The sequence below is a fragment of the Sorex araneus genome, chromosome 5 (assembly GCF_027595985.1).
Source record: "Sorex araneus isolate mSorAra2 chromosome 5, mSorAra2.pri, whole genome shotgun sequence".
NCBI classification, from domain to species: Eukaryota; Metazoa; Chordata; class Mammalia; order Eulipotyphla; family Soricidae; genus Sorex; species Sorex araneus.
In genome coordinates, this window is record NC_073306.1 from 1809349 (window position 1) to 1824263 (window position 14915).

Genomic DNA, 14915 nt, shown 5'->3' on the forward strand with positions numbered 1-14915 from the left:
TGGGGGCGGGGCTGGCCAGCAGCCCCCAAGGAGAAACCGGGGCCCAAGCAGCAGAGCCAGCACACCGCCTGCCCACACCACCTGCCATCCAGCCCGACAGCCCGCCCCCGCACCCCGACAGCCCCGCCCCCCGACAGCCCGCCCCCGCACCCCCAACCCGCACCCGCCCCCCGACAGCCCGCCCCCGCCCCCCGACAGCCCCGCCCCGGACAGCCCCGCCCCCAGCCCCCCCGACAGCCCGCCCCCCGCACCCCCAACCCGCACCCGCCCCCCGACAGCCCGCCCCCGCCCCCCGACAGCCCCGCCCCGGACAGCCCCGCCCCCAGCCCCCCCGACAGCCCGCCCCCCGTCCCCCCGACAGCCCGCCCCCGCACCCCGACAGCCCCACCCCCGCCCCTGACAGCCCCGCCCCCCGACAGCCCCGCCCCGGACAGCCCCGCCCCCAGCCCCCCCGACAGCCCGCCCCCGCCCCCCGACAGCCCCACCCCCGCCCCTGACAGCCCCGCCCCCCGACAGCCCGCCCCCGCCCCCCGACAGCCCCGCCCCGGACAGCCCCGCCCCCAGCCCCCCCGACAGCCCGCCCCCGCACCCCGACAGCCACACCCCCGCCCCTGACAGCCCCGCCCCCCCACAGCCCGTCCCCGCCCCCCGCCAGCCCATCCCCTCACCCCTCCCGACAGAGCCCCTGCACCGCCCCCCACAGCCCCTCCCCCCGCTCCCTACAGCCCGCCCTGCCCCCTGACAGCCCATCCCCCGCCCCCCCGCAGCCCGACAGCCCGCCCCCGCCCCCGCCCCCGCCCTCGCCAAGCCCCTGCCCGCAGCCACCTGTGGCTGAGGATGCGGTGCACCAGCATCCACTCGGGCTTGACGCCGTAGCGGTAGAAGCGCTCCTCCATCCTGGCCTGGACCGGGTCCTTGCTCTTCCTCTTCCCGTCCTCGTCCCCCGAGCCGTAGTCGAAGGGCGGCGGCTCGTCCATGTCGTTCTTTCTTTGGTAGTTCCGGTACATCACCGTGTGGTATAGCTCCAGCTGCCCGGGCGGGGGAGGGGCGCGGGGTCACATCCCCCAAACCAGCTTCCCCGCACCCGGGGTCCTCCCGCTCAGTTCCCCAGCTCCCTGCAACGCCCCGCCCCAGGGTGCTGTCAGCACCTTCCGCTCTGCCTGGCACAGCCTCACCTGCCCGAGGTCTCACCTGCCTAGGGGCCTCACACACCAGGGCGTCACCTGCCCAGGACCTCACCTGCCCAGGGCGTCACCCGCCCAGGGTGTCACCTGCCCAGGGGGTCACCTGCCCAGGACCTCACCTGCCCAGGGTGTCACCTGCCCAGGGCGTCACCTGCCCAGGACCTCACCTGCCCAGGGCGTCACCCGCCCAGGGTGTCACCTGCCCAGGGTGTCACCCGCCCAGGGCGTCGCCTGCCCAGGACCTCACCTGCCCAGGGCGTCATCTGCCCAGGGTGTCACCTGCCCAGGACTTCACCCGCCCAGGGCGTCGCCTGCCCAGGACCTCACCTGCCCAGGGCGTCATCTGCCCAGGGTGTCACCTGCCCAGGGTGTCACCTGCCCAGGACTTCACCCGCCCAGGGTGTCACCCGCCCAGGGTGTCACCTGCCAGGGCGTCGCCTGCCCAAGGGCCCGACCTGCGGCCGCTCACCTGCAGCTCCTTCACCCAGGAGCAGTGCCAGTAGGACAGCCCCGCCCACTTGACGAAGAACTCTCTCTCCGGGAGGCCCTCCAGGGCCTTGGGCGGGGGGCCACCGGGCTCCACGTCGGGCCCTGGCAGCCCTACCATGAAGGGTGCTGGGGGCTCCGTCCACCTCCAGTGCAGGATCCGCTGGACTTTGCCCTTGAGTGGGGGACACTGTGGACAGAGGGGGGTCCCTAAGCGCAGGGCTTCACCGCAGGGCCTCACCCCTGAGCCCGCCGGGGACTGCAGCCCCCACGGGGGCACACGTGCTGCTCACACAGCAGACGCACGGACACGCGGGACGGCACAGGGCCCGGGGGGCTCAGGGACAGCTCCAGGCCTGCGGGGACTGGGGACTCGTGTGGGCACCCTGCTCTGCCAGGGGGCTCCTGCCTCCCCAGCCCGGGCACTGGAGCCAGCCCGGGTGGGCTGAGTCACTGTGTCTCCCTGGGCTGCGCTCTGCCCTGGCTGCCAGGGGCTCCCCGACAGTGCTCCCAGTACCAGGACAGGACGGAGAAGCAGGAGACCCTGGGGGACACGGGGTCTGCAGGGACAGGGCTGTGGGGCGGGGTCGGAGGAAAAGACACCCGGTGTGACCTGTGTTCCAGGCAGGGCCTGGGGCGGGTTTGCTGGGGCAGGAGGTGGGAAGGGCCCTTAGGGTCTCCGCCCCCACCCACCGCGGGAGGGGGGAATGCTGTGTGGGGTGACAGCTGGCGGGGCGGGGCCTTTGCAGACTGGGTTTGGGGGTGTGGCCCCCAACAGGGGTGGAATTTGGGGGTCTCGGGCCTGACAAAGAGGGGCTTTTGGTGGGTGGGCGAAGTTTCATCGTCCTAGGGGGGCTTTGTGGGAGGGCGTGGTCTGGCCTGGAGGAAGGCGGGGCCTGGGTAGAAAGCGCCCACTGCCGGCAGGCCTGGTGGGTGGGCAGCGAGATGGGCGGGGCCTGACGGACGCAGGCCAGGCCAGTCTGGGAAAGCCAGGGCGGGGATGTCTCTTCGGTGGGCGAGGCCTGGACAGCAGGGCGGGAGCTGGTGGGGCTGAGCTTTCCAGAGGCGGGACTGGGTGGGGCGGGTCCGAACAGCTGGCGGGACTCCCTAGCGGGTCCTGTGGGTGGGACTTTGGTGGGGCTGGGCATGGAGGGGCCGGGATTAGGGTGGGCAGGTTCGAGGTGCGGGGTGGGGTTTCGGCGAGGTGGGGCGGGGCTCCTGGTGGGCAGTATTGAGATGGGCGAGGCCTCAGTAGGGCGGGTGGGGGCTTCTTCTGAGTGAGGCTTCTTGGGGGGCGTTTCTGTGGGCGGGTGGGTTCTGGTGGCGTAGAGTGGGGCGGGTCTGGGCGGGTCTTCGCGTGGCTTTGGGCGTGGCTTCAGAGGGGCAGGGCGTTTGTTGGGCAGGATGGAGCAGGGCGGGGTTCAGGCGAGTGGGGCGGGACGTCTGGAGTCACGGGGTGGGGCTTCGTGTGGGAGGGACATGGCTTCGGGGCGTGGCCTCTGCAGGCAGGGCTTCTGTTGGGCAGGGTCTGGCGGCGGGGCGGGGCTTCGCGTGGGAGGGGCAGGGCTTCGGGTGGGCGGGCTTTGGGCGGGCGGGGCCTGGCGGCGGGGCGTGGCTTTGGGGCGTGGCTTCTGCGGGCAGGGCTTCAGGTGGGCGGGGTCTGGTGGCGGGGCGGGGCTTCCGTGGGCGTGGCTGGGGCGGGGCTTCGGCGGGCGGCGGAACACTCACAGTACAGCGCGGGCAGAGCCATTCACCGTTTGGGATCTCGGGCAGCGGCGGGTTGAGGCAGTGCAGGTGGTAGGAGGAGGGGCAGGCGTCACAGCACAGCAGCTCGCCCCCGTCCTTGCACACGCGGCAGAACTCCATGTGGTCGTCCTCCTCCTCCTCGCCGCCGCCCTCCTCCTCCTCGTCGTCCTCGTCTTTGGGCTCCCACTGGATCCCCTCCTTCTCCTGGGCGGGACGCAGGGCGGCAGCTCGGACGGGCCCGCCCCGCCCCCCGCCCGCCGCCCGCCCCGGCCAGCCCTGGGCCTTACACAGTGCGGGCAGCTCCACTTGCCCTCCGGGGCCTTCTCCAGCTCGGGGTCCAGGCAGACGAGGTGGTAGGCGCGCGGGCAGGTGTCGCACAGGATGATCTCGCCGCCCTGCTGGCACACTTCACAGTAGTCCTGGTGGTCGGTCTCGTAGCCGTCCCCATCGTCCACTGCGGAGGGGCGGAGGGCAAGGGGGGAGAGGTGGATGGGAGGTGCCGGGGAAGCCAGGAAGGTGGGGGGCAGAGGGCAGGGGGCGTGAAGGGGGCAGGGGAGAGTGACGGGCGAGTCGGACATCAACGGACAGAGGACTGCGAGGGGACGCCTGGGTCGAAGGAGCCCCCGTGGCCCCTCTGTGGCCTCCTGCCACGGGGTTTCCTTCCTGACCAGGTGCCAGGGGCTGCACGGGAGCCCTCCCCGCTGCCCGCATGGACGGTCCAGAGAAGCAGACGGGGTCGGGGGGCAGTCAGGGGGCGGGGGCAGTCGGGGGCAGGGCAGCTGGGGGTCCTACTCCTCTTCTTCTTGCGCCTCCTCTTGTTCTTCTTGCCCAGGGCCGCGGAGCACTCGGAGCGCATCGAGGCGCTGTGGACGCTGGCGCTGTCCAGGTCGGACTCGTCCCGCTCGTCTTCCTCGCTCTGCAGGGGGTGGGCTGTGAGCTCCATGGGGGACGGGGTGGGCAGGACCATGGCAGGCTCTGCAGGGAAGTCCTACCCCCGCTCTCCTGCCCTCCGACTTCCCAGACTCCACCTCCAGTGCTCTCAGGAGACACCTCTCCCAGGGAGCCTTCCCAGATCTCTCCTGATGCCAGTGGGCCTGTCTCACCTGCCCGCCTCCCCCCACCCCCAGGGGAGGACCCTCCTCGGGGCTGAGCCGAGAGCCAGTTGCAGGCACACCAACTGGAAGGTTCGCTGAGCTGGGCTGGACCGCAGCTCAGAGGCGGGGCCTGGCCGGTGCCCCCGCACAGGACTAACCAGGACCGTGACCCGCCTGACGAGGGACAGAGACGGGCTGCCCCCGTGACCCGCAGGGCGGGCGGGTCGGAGGAGCAGGTGCCTGCGAGCGGGGCGGGAACGTCCTCCCCACGCGGACACGGAGCCAAGGGCTCAGCTCGGGCCTGAGGCTCCCAGCCCAGAGCTGGTTCTGGGCAGACAAGCATCCAGGGGCTCCAGCCAGCCCTCCCCTGTCCCCTGCCCAGCCCACCGGGCAGCTGGGGACTGGGGGAGCGTGTGGGCAGAGATGCTGGGGAGTCCAGTCTGGGGACCCGCAGGTCAGCAGGGGAAATGGAGGCAGGGCTCTCAGCACGCGAAAGGGTGGGGGCTGGCCGCGTTTGGCCCCACGTCCCACTCGCTCTCTGGGCCACCCACGTGAGGCGCAGTGTCTCCAAGCTGCTCGCCCCAGTGCTCCCACGCCTGTGCTCACCTGCTCGTGCCTTGTGGTGTACGTTCCAGAACATTCTTCCTCCTCACTCACGCTCACACACATGTTTGCTCACGCCTACTCCCTCTCCCACTGTTAACTCCCGTTCACTCCCATTCACACTCTTCACACACCCATTCATTGCCCCCGTTTACACGCTCCTTTTCTCATTTACACACCCATCCCTCCTCACACGAACCCCCCACTCTCATGCACACCCACTCACGCGCTCACACATTCGTTCATACTTTTTTTTTTTTTGGCTTTTTGGGCCACACCTGGCGATGCTCAGGGGTTTCTCCTGGCTCTGCACTCGGGAATCTCCCTGACATTGCTCAGGGGACCGGATGCCGAGGAGGGAATCGGGTCGGCCACGTGCAGTGCAAACACCCTCCCGCTGCGCTAGACCACTCCAGCCCCTCCATGCATCTTTACACGCCCATTCACGCCCATCCACTCACACTCCCTTTTCCCCTGTTACACGCCCACCTTCCCTCTGACTGTCACAGCCAGTCACTCCCACTCCCCTTCACTCACTCCTGGGTCTCTCACACGACCATGCACACGCACTCCCCATCCCCCCCACTCCCAGGGACCCTTCCCCCTCCCCCACTCCCAGGACCCTCCCCCCACTCACTGAGGACCCTCCCCCTCCCCCCACTCACTGAGGACCCTTCCCCCTCCCCTTCACTCACTGAGGACCCTAACCCCTCCCCCCACTCCCTGAAGACCCTCCCCTCCCCCACTCACTGAGGACCCTTCCCCCTCCCCCACTCCCCAGGACTCTTCCCCCTCCCCCCACTCACTGAGGATCCTTCCCCCCATTCCCCAGGACCTTTCCCCCCTCCCCCCACTCCCCGAGGACCCTTCCCCCTCCCCCCCACTCACTGAGGACCCTCTCCCTCCCCCCACTCACCGAGGACCCCTTCTTCCTCTTGCCGCCCGCCCCCCCAAGGCGGAGCCGGAGCGCCTGCGCCTTCTTCTTGCCCTTCTTCTTGGCATCCTTGGAGCCCTTGATCTTCTTCCTCACGCCAGGCCCTGGTGGGGACAGGCAGAGTGGGCCCTCCCGACCCCTGCGGTGGACCCCAGCCCCCTGCCGGGCGTGAGACCAAAGCTCAGAGGTGAGGGCGCCCGGCCACGCCTGCGCTGCCCACCAGGCCCCTCCGGCCAGCGTGGCCTCCGCTCGAGGCTCCCAGCGTCCCCTCTGCAGGGCCGGGCTGGGACGGGCACTGCCAGCCTCCATGGTACTGGCCCGGACAGCGCTGGCCCTGCTGCAGGCGTCTCTGCACGGCACGTAGGGACGAGCAGGGGTCCGCAAGATGGCCTCCTGCGGGCCCCGGCCCAGGCGCAGCCTCCCCGGGAGCCCCCGCAGAGACGGGGAGCGGGGTCGGGGTGAGAGGCGGTGGGGCTGGAAAGCCCCCAGGACCCTCGGGCCCCTGTGAGGAGGTGGCGGGGGGCAGCACCCCAGAAGTCAGAGGTCCCTCGCGCTGACTTAGGACGCCCCCAGCCCCAACAGGCACCTGGGGAAGCTGAGCTGCTGCCCCGAGATCCAAGGCCCCACACGCCTGGTCACTGAGTCTCTCTGGTCCTGTCCCCCGTCTGGTCCCTGCTGGAACCCGCCCTCCCCGCTGGTCTGGGGACCAGGGGCCTGTCTGGGCGCCCCTGGAAACAGTGTCACCTGACCCCGCCTCTCCGACCCCTTTGCTTCCCTCTCCCCCCCCAGCCCCGAGGGGACCCCTCGAGTCACCCGGGCCTCACCCTTCCCCTCCTTGGTCTTGGCCTTGCGGATGGGCACGGGCTGGGGCGGCTGCTGGGGGCTGATGGCCAGTGGCGGAGCGATGGTGACCGTCTCCACGGCCGCGGCCACCGCCGCCGCGGCCGCCGCGGCCGAGCTGCCCTTGAAGGGGTTGTTGGCGCTGAACTCCCGCCACTTGGCGCCCAGCACGGTCATCATCTTGGACATGGGGATCTTCGGGTTCTTCCTGGCAATGAGGGGCCTGCAGGGGCGAGGCGGGTCAGACCCCGCAAACTGGGCGGAAAGGGAGGGGGGACGAGGAGAGGACAAAGGCCAGGACATGGGTGGTCCCCAGGTGGGGCCCCCCTCCCCCGCTTCCTGGGGGTGCCACTGGCAACCTCCTCACCGGGGCCCTGGCCCAGCACCGAGTGCGCGGCCCCTCGGGGCGCCTCCTGCCGCCCACCTGAGGAACTGGCTGAAGGCCTTGTAGTTGGTGAGCGTGCGGTAGTCCTCCTCCGAGAACAGGTAGTCCACGTCGTCCAGCCCCCACTCGGCCATGAGCTGCCCGGACGACTTGGGTTCCTGCCGCACAGGGGCCGGGCTCACACCGAAAGCCGGTGGGGGGGGAGGGTGCAAGGGCTGGCAGGGGCTGCAGGGCGGGGACAGGTTCCGGAGGGGGTCCCGGGAGAGGGGGCTGGCGGGCAGTGGGTGTTCAGGAGGGAAGTGTCCCGGGAGAGGGGACAGCTGCAGGCCCCCGGGAGGAAGGGGCCGGCTAGGGAGAGCACGGGACCACGACAGCTGGGGCCTGAACCCGTGCCTCGGTTACGTCCTGGCCTTCCCACGGAGCCTGGGGGAGACAGGAACTGGGGGTGATGGGCACTAGGGGTGATGGGCACTGGGGTGATGAGCGCTGGAGTGACGAGCACTGGGGTGACGGGCACTGGGGGTGACGAGCCCTGGGCCATGAATTCGCATGGTCCCCCAGAGCCCTCCCTCACAGCCCAAGTCTTGGCTCAGGCCCACCCATACAGTCCCAAGCAGACCCCCCCAGGGGAGGAAGGGGCTGATGAGGCCAAGAACTCCCTGGTCTCCACTCCCCCAAACCGCTCCTGGCTGAGACATGCATACGCTCACACACACACAAACACACACACACTGGCATGCACACACATGCACATAAGGCACACATGGATGTACTACATACAGGCACACATGAACACACATGCACAGGTACACGAGTGAGTGCACACAGGCACACTCAGGCATGCATACACTGGCATGCACACATGCACACAGGTATTTTACACATGCATAGGTACCTACACATGTACACACAGGGACACATGGACACATACATGTGTGCATGGGTACATACAGGCATACATGGTGCAGACATGTGTGTCTGGGTGCATAAATGCACACATGTGCAAATATATACATGCACATGTACATATGTAATGGTTGCATGTGGACCCTGTGCATACAGGGCACATACATGGACACATGTATGTGTACACTGGTGCACACAAATGTGTACGTAGGTGGGTGTATACATACACATACGTGTACACTAGGGCACATATCAAGGACACATGTGTACACAGGTGCATGCAGATATGTACATGGTACACACATGTACACAGGTGCATATGTGGATGTGTACACAGCACATATGTATATATGCACATATGTGTATATGGGTCCACATAGACACACATGCACTTGTCACAGTTCATAGGGCACACCTGCATGTGTACATGCACAGGAATATGCATGTGTACAGGGCTGCGCACAGGCACAGGTACATGTGTACTCTGGTGCATACAGGCGCATGTATGTACACACAAGGCACATACCTGTGTACATAGGAACATAGGGACACACATGTGGACACACATGCCTGACCACATGAGCTGTGTGCACTCACACTCAGTGCACATGTGCAGACCCGCTGCCCTTCTGGCCCGAGCCAGGTCCCAGGAGCAAGTGCGGGTACCTTGAGGCCCCCGTCCTCGCCGTCCTCCTCCTCCTCCTCCTTCTTCCTGCGCTTGGCCTTCTTCTCCTTCTTCTCCTTGAGCTTCTTCTTCTTCTTCTTGGTCGGGGAGTAGTCGCTGCCCTCGCTCTCAGACTTCCCTCCCGGCACCTCCTCATTCTCGGACAGCTCGTCATTGCTCCCCTGGAGGGCAGGGGGTGGTCAGGAGGGACAGGAGCCCCAAGTGACCCCCCCAGAGCCCACTGCTCCCTTGCCTGGATCTTTCTGCCTGTGCTCACAGCTGTGGGCTAGCAGGGGCGAGGCTCTGGCTCAAAGCCTTGTCTCCGGGGGCTCTGACGGTCTTTCCAAATGTCCTAGTACACACCAAATGCATATGTACACACACGTGTGCACGCACACACACACATGCATGCGCGCGCGTGCACACACACACACACACACACACACACCATCTCACTGTGAGACAAGGATTTCAACGCAGCCTCCGTACTTAGGGCTCCTGTCTGCAGGGGCAGAAAACGGCCCATCTATATGGAGATCAGGTTTAAGCCAGAGCACAGCGCCCCCCAAAGGTACAGCCCCTCCATGAAAGCTGTTCCCTTGCAGCCCTTGGAGATGTCAGTGGCTGGGAAGCCCCTCCCAGGCCCCTCCTGGCTGGCATTCAGGCCAGCGAGAGGCTTCAAGGTGAGTAGAGAGGAGCGTGGAAGGGTGAGAGGACCAGAGAGGGGACAGGGTGGAGGGAGCAGAGGGAGGGGGCGTGTGGGGGTGGGGGCAGAGGAACCTCAGAAGGAGCCGCTCCACCGCATGATCAACTTCTCTCCAGCAGCAGGCACCCCCAGATGCAGCTGGGAGAGGAGCCCATCCCCCACCTGCTGGCTCCCGCGCCCAGCCTCCTCCCCCAGCCTGAGTCAGTGGCGGCTGCTGGCTGGCACACGGGCCGTTTCCCGGAATGCTGGCTTGGCTGCACAGAGCCCAGAGGCCGTGCAGATCCCGGCTCCCGTTCTGGCACCGGGGCCGCAGCTGCCCGGCTCCGAGTGTCCCTTGAGGCAGAGGGTGACAGGTGTAGCGTCCAGCCCATTCCAGCGTCCCTGCCCTGCCCCAGTGGCGGCCAGAGGGGGCCTCAAGCTTCAGCACCATGGACAGAGGCACGGCCAGCCCAGGACCGCAGGACCGGGTGGAGGCGGGGAGGGGGGTGGGGGGGAAGGGGGTGACACTTGATTGGGGAGGGGGCTGCCGGGGCTCCCCAGAGGGGCTGGAGGCTGGAACCCTCGGGGGCTCTTGATTTGCCAGCCTGGGGACAGGAATGTCCCTGGGACATCAGACCTCTGTCTGCAACGAGCATGGCAGAACCTGGCACGTTCCGAAAAAGGGACCTGACCAGGAAGCAGGGCCCAGACCCACTGTCCGGCAGCCCCTCGGGACACCACTCGGACGTGATGCTGCCTCCCCAGCTGCCCTCCGCCTAGTGGCCCAGTGGCCCAGGACCACCCCAGCCCCCCGTGAACGCCAACCACACGGCCAGTCTCATCGGCTCCTGCCCCCCTCGCCCGGGCGACCTCCGCACAGCCACGTCCCACGGTGCCCGCAGCCAGGCTGTGGCGTCTGAGGGGGCCAACCTGGCCATCTGCTGGGCAGCAGCTGGGCGGCAGCCCACGTGCAGGCAGTGGGGCGTGGCCGGCGGGAGGGGGAGGGGCGGGCCTCCTCCAGCAGCTCCGAGTCCTCGAGCAGGAGGGCAAAGGCACTGAGGCCACCCGACGCCCCCCCGCCCTGCGACCCACACCAGCTCCTCGGCCGCCTCCCCCCCACCAGGTGGCGCTCACTGCCCCGCCCGCCCAGCAGGTCAGAACTCGGGCACGTCAGGGTGGGGTGCAGGACAGGCCTCGGGAGGGGCTCAGGGAGACCAGGGACGCGTCTTCATGGCACATGCCACTCCCAGGAGAGGGCTGGCCGCTTCTAGGCCATTCCCAAGCCTTTCCAGACATTCCCAAGCCTTTCCAGACATTCCAAAACCTTTCCGGATCATTCCCAACCTTTCCAGACATTCCCAAACCTTTCCAGACATTCCCAAACCTTTCCGGATCATTCCCAAACCTTTCCGGATCATTCCCAAACCTTTCTGGATCATTCCCAAACCTTTCCGGATCATTCCCAAACCTTTCCAGACATTCCCAAACCTTTCCGGATCATTCCCAAACCTTTCCAGACATCCCCAAACCTTTCCGGATCATTCCCAAACCTTTCCAGACATTCCCAAACCTTTCCAGACATTCCCAAACCTTTCCGGATCATTCCCAAGCCTTTCCGGATCATTCCCAAACCTTTCCAGACATTCCCAAACCTTTCCGGATCATTCCCAAACCTTTCCAGACATTCCCAGACCTTTCCAGACATTCCCAAACCTTTCCGAATCATTCCCAAACCTTTCCGGACATTCCCAAATGTTTCTTCACAAAGAAAAGGCCACAGATGCTTCCGGAACCCCCCCCCCCCCGAGAGCAGCTGCCATCATCTGGACCCAGAGGGAAGGGATGACCTGTGTTCGCACCCTGAAACTCCCGGGGGACAGAAGAGGTGGGCAGGGCCCCCTGCCGCGCTCACCCCAGGGTCGAACCTCAGAGCACTTGCAGACCTTGACTGAGTCCCTCTGCAGAGCAGCCCGGCCCCTTGGGCCCACCCTGCGGGCAGTGCCCACCCTTGCAGCTCCCGCCCAGGCCGCCGCCTCCACACGCAACGCAACGCGCAGGCATGTGTGTGTGCGCGCACACACACACACACACACGCGCTCGCGCGCATGCACACCCCATCAGCCTCGCGGGGAAAGGAGGCATTTAAACTCCAAGGGACAGACTCTGGGAGTTGGTCACTCTCGATTTGGGGCCGTCCAGATTGGGAGGGAAGGAAGGAATGAAATACGAGCCTTCCCATTCACGAGTGTTATAAACAGTTACAATTTAGCACTGAATAATTGGTTGCCATGGGAACCACTGCGGTACAGGTTGAAACCGTTTCTCGTCCTGTGCTGGGTCTGACAAGCCGCTTCATCTACATATGCTCAGGTTCCCGGGTATTTTATGAACATCAGAACCACAGCTTGGGGCTGTGCTCCCCAAAAGGCCACCCGCCTGTCCCCTGCAGGGCTCATCTGCACCCCCCTTCTGGGGAGCACCTGGGTAGGGATGACCAGCAAGGAGGGTGAATGCTCCTCCCCACGCTCCAAGGACCCACACAGCGAGGGGGGCTCGGAGGCCAGGATCCTGCCTCAGGCCTCTGAGCCCCCCTAAGACCCCAGAGCCGGCCAGAGACAGGCTGGCAGGAACACGGGGCCAGGGGCGCAGTGGCCCAGGGTGACCTTGGGGACCCGGCTGGCAGGAAGCTCATCCGCAGCCTCCATCCCCCCTCCCAGTCTCCCCCCTTGCAGAGCCTGCACCTGGGTAAGGAGTGAGGAGGAGTGGGGGGAGGGGAATCAGGACTCCTGGACCCCCACCCCGCCCCCATGAAACAGAGTCTCCTGGGCAGGGGACGGAGGGCAAGGGAGGAGGCGGGGCCAGTGCTATGGGGCCTCTGAGCCGCCCCTGCACTCAGCTCAGCAACGGCGGGTCCTGAAGGTGGACAGCGGCCAGGGCGGCCGGAGCAGTGACCTGACCCAGCCCGGCTGCCCCCGTCTAGGGAAGTTCGTGCTGCGTCAGCCTCAGTTTCCCTCTGTCCTCTGCCGGGCTCGTCCTTGCCCCACCCCTTCCACAGGGGCCCTTGAGTGGGCACATGAGGAAGCTTCTGGAAATGGGGTCACGCCCAGGAGACCCGCCCTCACGCCCAGCCGCTCACCTCCTTCTTCCTGCGCTTCCCCTTGGGCCTGCTCTCCTTGGGCTTCCGGGCCTTCTTCTTCTTGGGGAGGCTCACGGGCTCCTCGGCAAAGAACTCCTCGAAGCCCCCCAGGACGCCGTCTTCCTCCTCTGCGGGGAGCGGGGCGCGGTCACACAGGCCTCCCCCCGCCTTTCCCGGGGCAGGACCCTTCCAGGGACCCGGGGACACAGGCCCCGCCCCGCAGTCTGGCAGGAAGGGGCACCCCAGGTGGGCACCCTGGGCGGAGACCAGCTGGCGCCCAGCCCGGGAAGGGGGGTCCCTCTGCCTCAGGGGGCCCAGCCCCCACCCAAAGGGTTAAGAGGCCCCGGCGGAGAGGAGTCCTGGGCGGAGCTGGGGCAAACCACCCCAGGGAGCAATCCCGCAGGGGAGACTCAGCCGGGCCTGGGCAAAGGTGGTTCTGGAGGGACCTGCTGCCCTGGGCAGGAGCCGGGCCCGCGTAGCACAGCCTCCCCAGCTCGGGCGGGCAGCGCCTCAGTCCTCACGGGGGCACACCAGGCCAGCGCCCCAATCCCACCCCGGGAAGACTGACACGGGAACTCCCAGTCCTGGGGCGAGGCGGGAACCCCCACGCTCAGACACGTGAGCCCCCCACCCTGACACCCCCACGCTGACCCCCACGCTGACCCCCCCACCCTGACACCCCACGCTGACCCCCACATTCTGACACACCCATCCTGACCCCACCCTGACCCCCATCCTGACCCCCCATCCTGACCCCCACATTCTGACACGCCCATCCTGACCCCCACATCCTGACTCCCACATCCTGACACCCCATCTTGACCCCCATCCTGACCCCCCCATCCTGACCCCCCACTCTGACACTCCCTCCTGACCCCTCCCCCAGGCGTGCAGGGGCAGTGTGGGCAGGGGCGAGTGGCTGCCCTGGTCAGCCCCCCCAGCCCCAGCCCTGCTGGGCGATGGACTCCAGGCCGGCAGTGAGGAGAACGAGGCCGGGGTCGCGGCCACTCGAGGGACACAGGGTCAGCGCTGAGGGCAGGACCGTGCTGGGCACCTCCTGGGCTCGTCTGGACATGAGGGGACAGCGGTGGGGCCAGGGGGTGGGCGCACGGGCACAGGGAACCCCGGGGTGGGCCAGAGGGGAGCTGGCAAGGAGCAGGACAGGGTGGCCCCGCCCCCGCGCCCAGCAAGGCCAGCACGGCTCATGCCAAGGCTCGGGTGCGAGTGACCCAGGGGGCCTCCCCCACCTGCCTCCCCCCTCCCGGCACCCCCAACCCTGCGGGCCAGTCCCGGCCCCAGAGTTCAGGCCAGCGCAGCGCCTCTGGCCGACCCACTGCCCAGCCGACAAGGAGTGAGACAGGTGGTGGCAGAAGGTTCTGGAAGAACAGCTGTGCTCTGCCGGGGCAGCTGCTGCCTCCTGCGTGCCCAGCGGGTCCGGGAGGGAGGAGCAGGGCTCAGACCCCCCACACACGGGCCTTTCCCAGAAGCCCTTGCGCCAGGCTCCGCCCACGGGTGACGCCCCCCAGGAAGGTCCAGTGCAGTTTGGAGCCGTTGCCCGTGTCCTGCCCACGGAGACCTCTGACGCTGCCCGCCCCCTCCCACCCCCAGCATCTGCCCAGCCCCTCCTCTCCCAGGTTCCAGCTGGGCCCCCCTGGGTGCGGGGCGGGACCCCGCGGCCCTGGCAGCCCTGAGCAGCGCCCTCCGTGCCCCGCGGCCCTGGCAGCCCTGAGCAGCGCCCTCGTGCCCAGCCCGCCCGCGCCCCCGCGGAGCCTGCACAGGCGCCATCCGTCCACGTCGGCTGCAATTAGGGTGCATTAGCCTGGCCGCGCTCCTACCTCCAGACGGCCAGGGCCAAGCGGCCTGCAGGGGGGTGGGGAGTCGAGGGCGGCGGGGGGGGGGGGGGGCAAAGGGAGGGGCCACGGGGCAGAGGGCACCTTCAGAGGCTTCTCTTGAGCCCACCCCCAGCGCCTGGCTAGCTCCTGCTCGGCTCAGGCCTGGGGGCTGGGGGAAGAATCCAGAGGGCTGGACTGGGCAGGGCGGGGGCTTATCCCCCTCACGGGGGTCCAGAGCAGAGGCTCAGACATACACCAGCCCCCACGCAGTGCAGGAGCCCAGCTCGGCTCATTCGTTTGCACACGGCACAGTCCTGCTCATTCATTTGCACACGGCACAGGCCTGCTCATTCATTTGCACACGGCACAGGCCTGCTCGTTCATTTGCACACGGCACAGGCCTGCTCGTTCATTTGCACA

General features: G+C 67.5%; 1 protein-coding gene across 3 annotated transcripts in view; it reads right to left on the bottom strand.

Annotated features, from left to right (window-relative positions):
* Positions 1-14915, bottom strand: part of CHD5 (chromodomain helicase DNA binding protein 5) — a 40484-nt gene that overhangs the window by 19465 nt on the left and 6104 nt on the right. For all 3 annotated transcript variants that reach the window (XM_055137550.1, XM_055137549.1, XM_055137551.1), the window contains exons 2-11: positions 12664-12791; positions 8845-9024; positions 7312-7430; positions 6872-7110; positions 6030-6151; positions 4209-4332; positions 3704-3870; positions 3399-3620; positions 1654-1860; positions 826-1028 (exon numbers count right to left, since the gene is read on the bottom strand). In XM_055137550.1, coding sequence (XP_054993525.1) covers positions 826-1028; positions 1654-1860; positions 3399-3620; positions 3704-3870; positions 4209-4332; positions 6030-6151; positions 6872-7110; positions 7312-7430; positions 8845-9024; positions 12664-12791 — 1711 coding nt within the window. The remainder of the gene's footprint in view (positions 1-825; positions 1029-1653; positions 1861-3398; positions 3621-3703; positions 3871-4208; positions 4333-6029; positions 6152-6871; positions 7111-7311; positions 7431-8844; positions 9025-12663; positions 12792-14915) is intronic.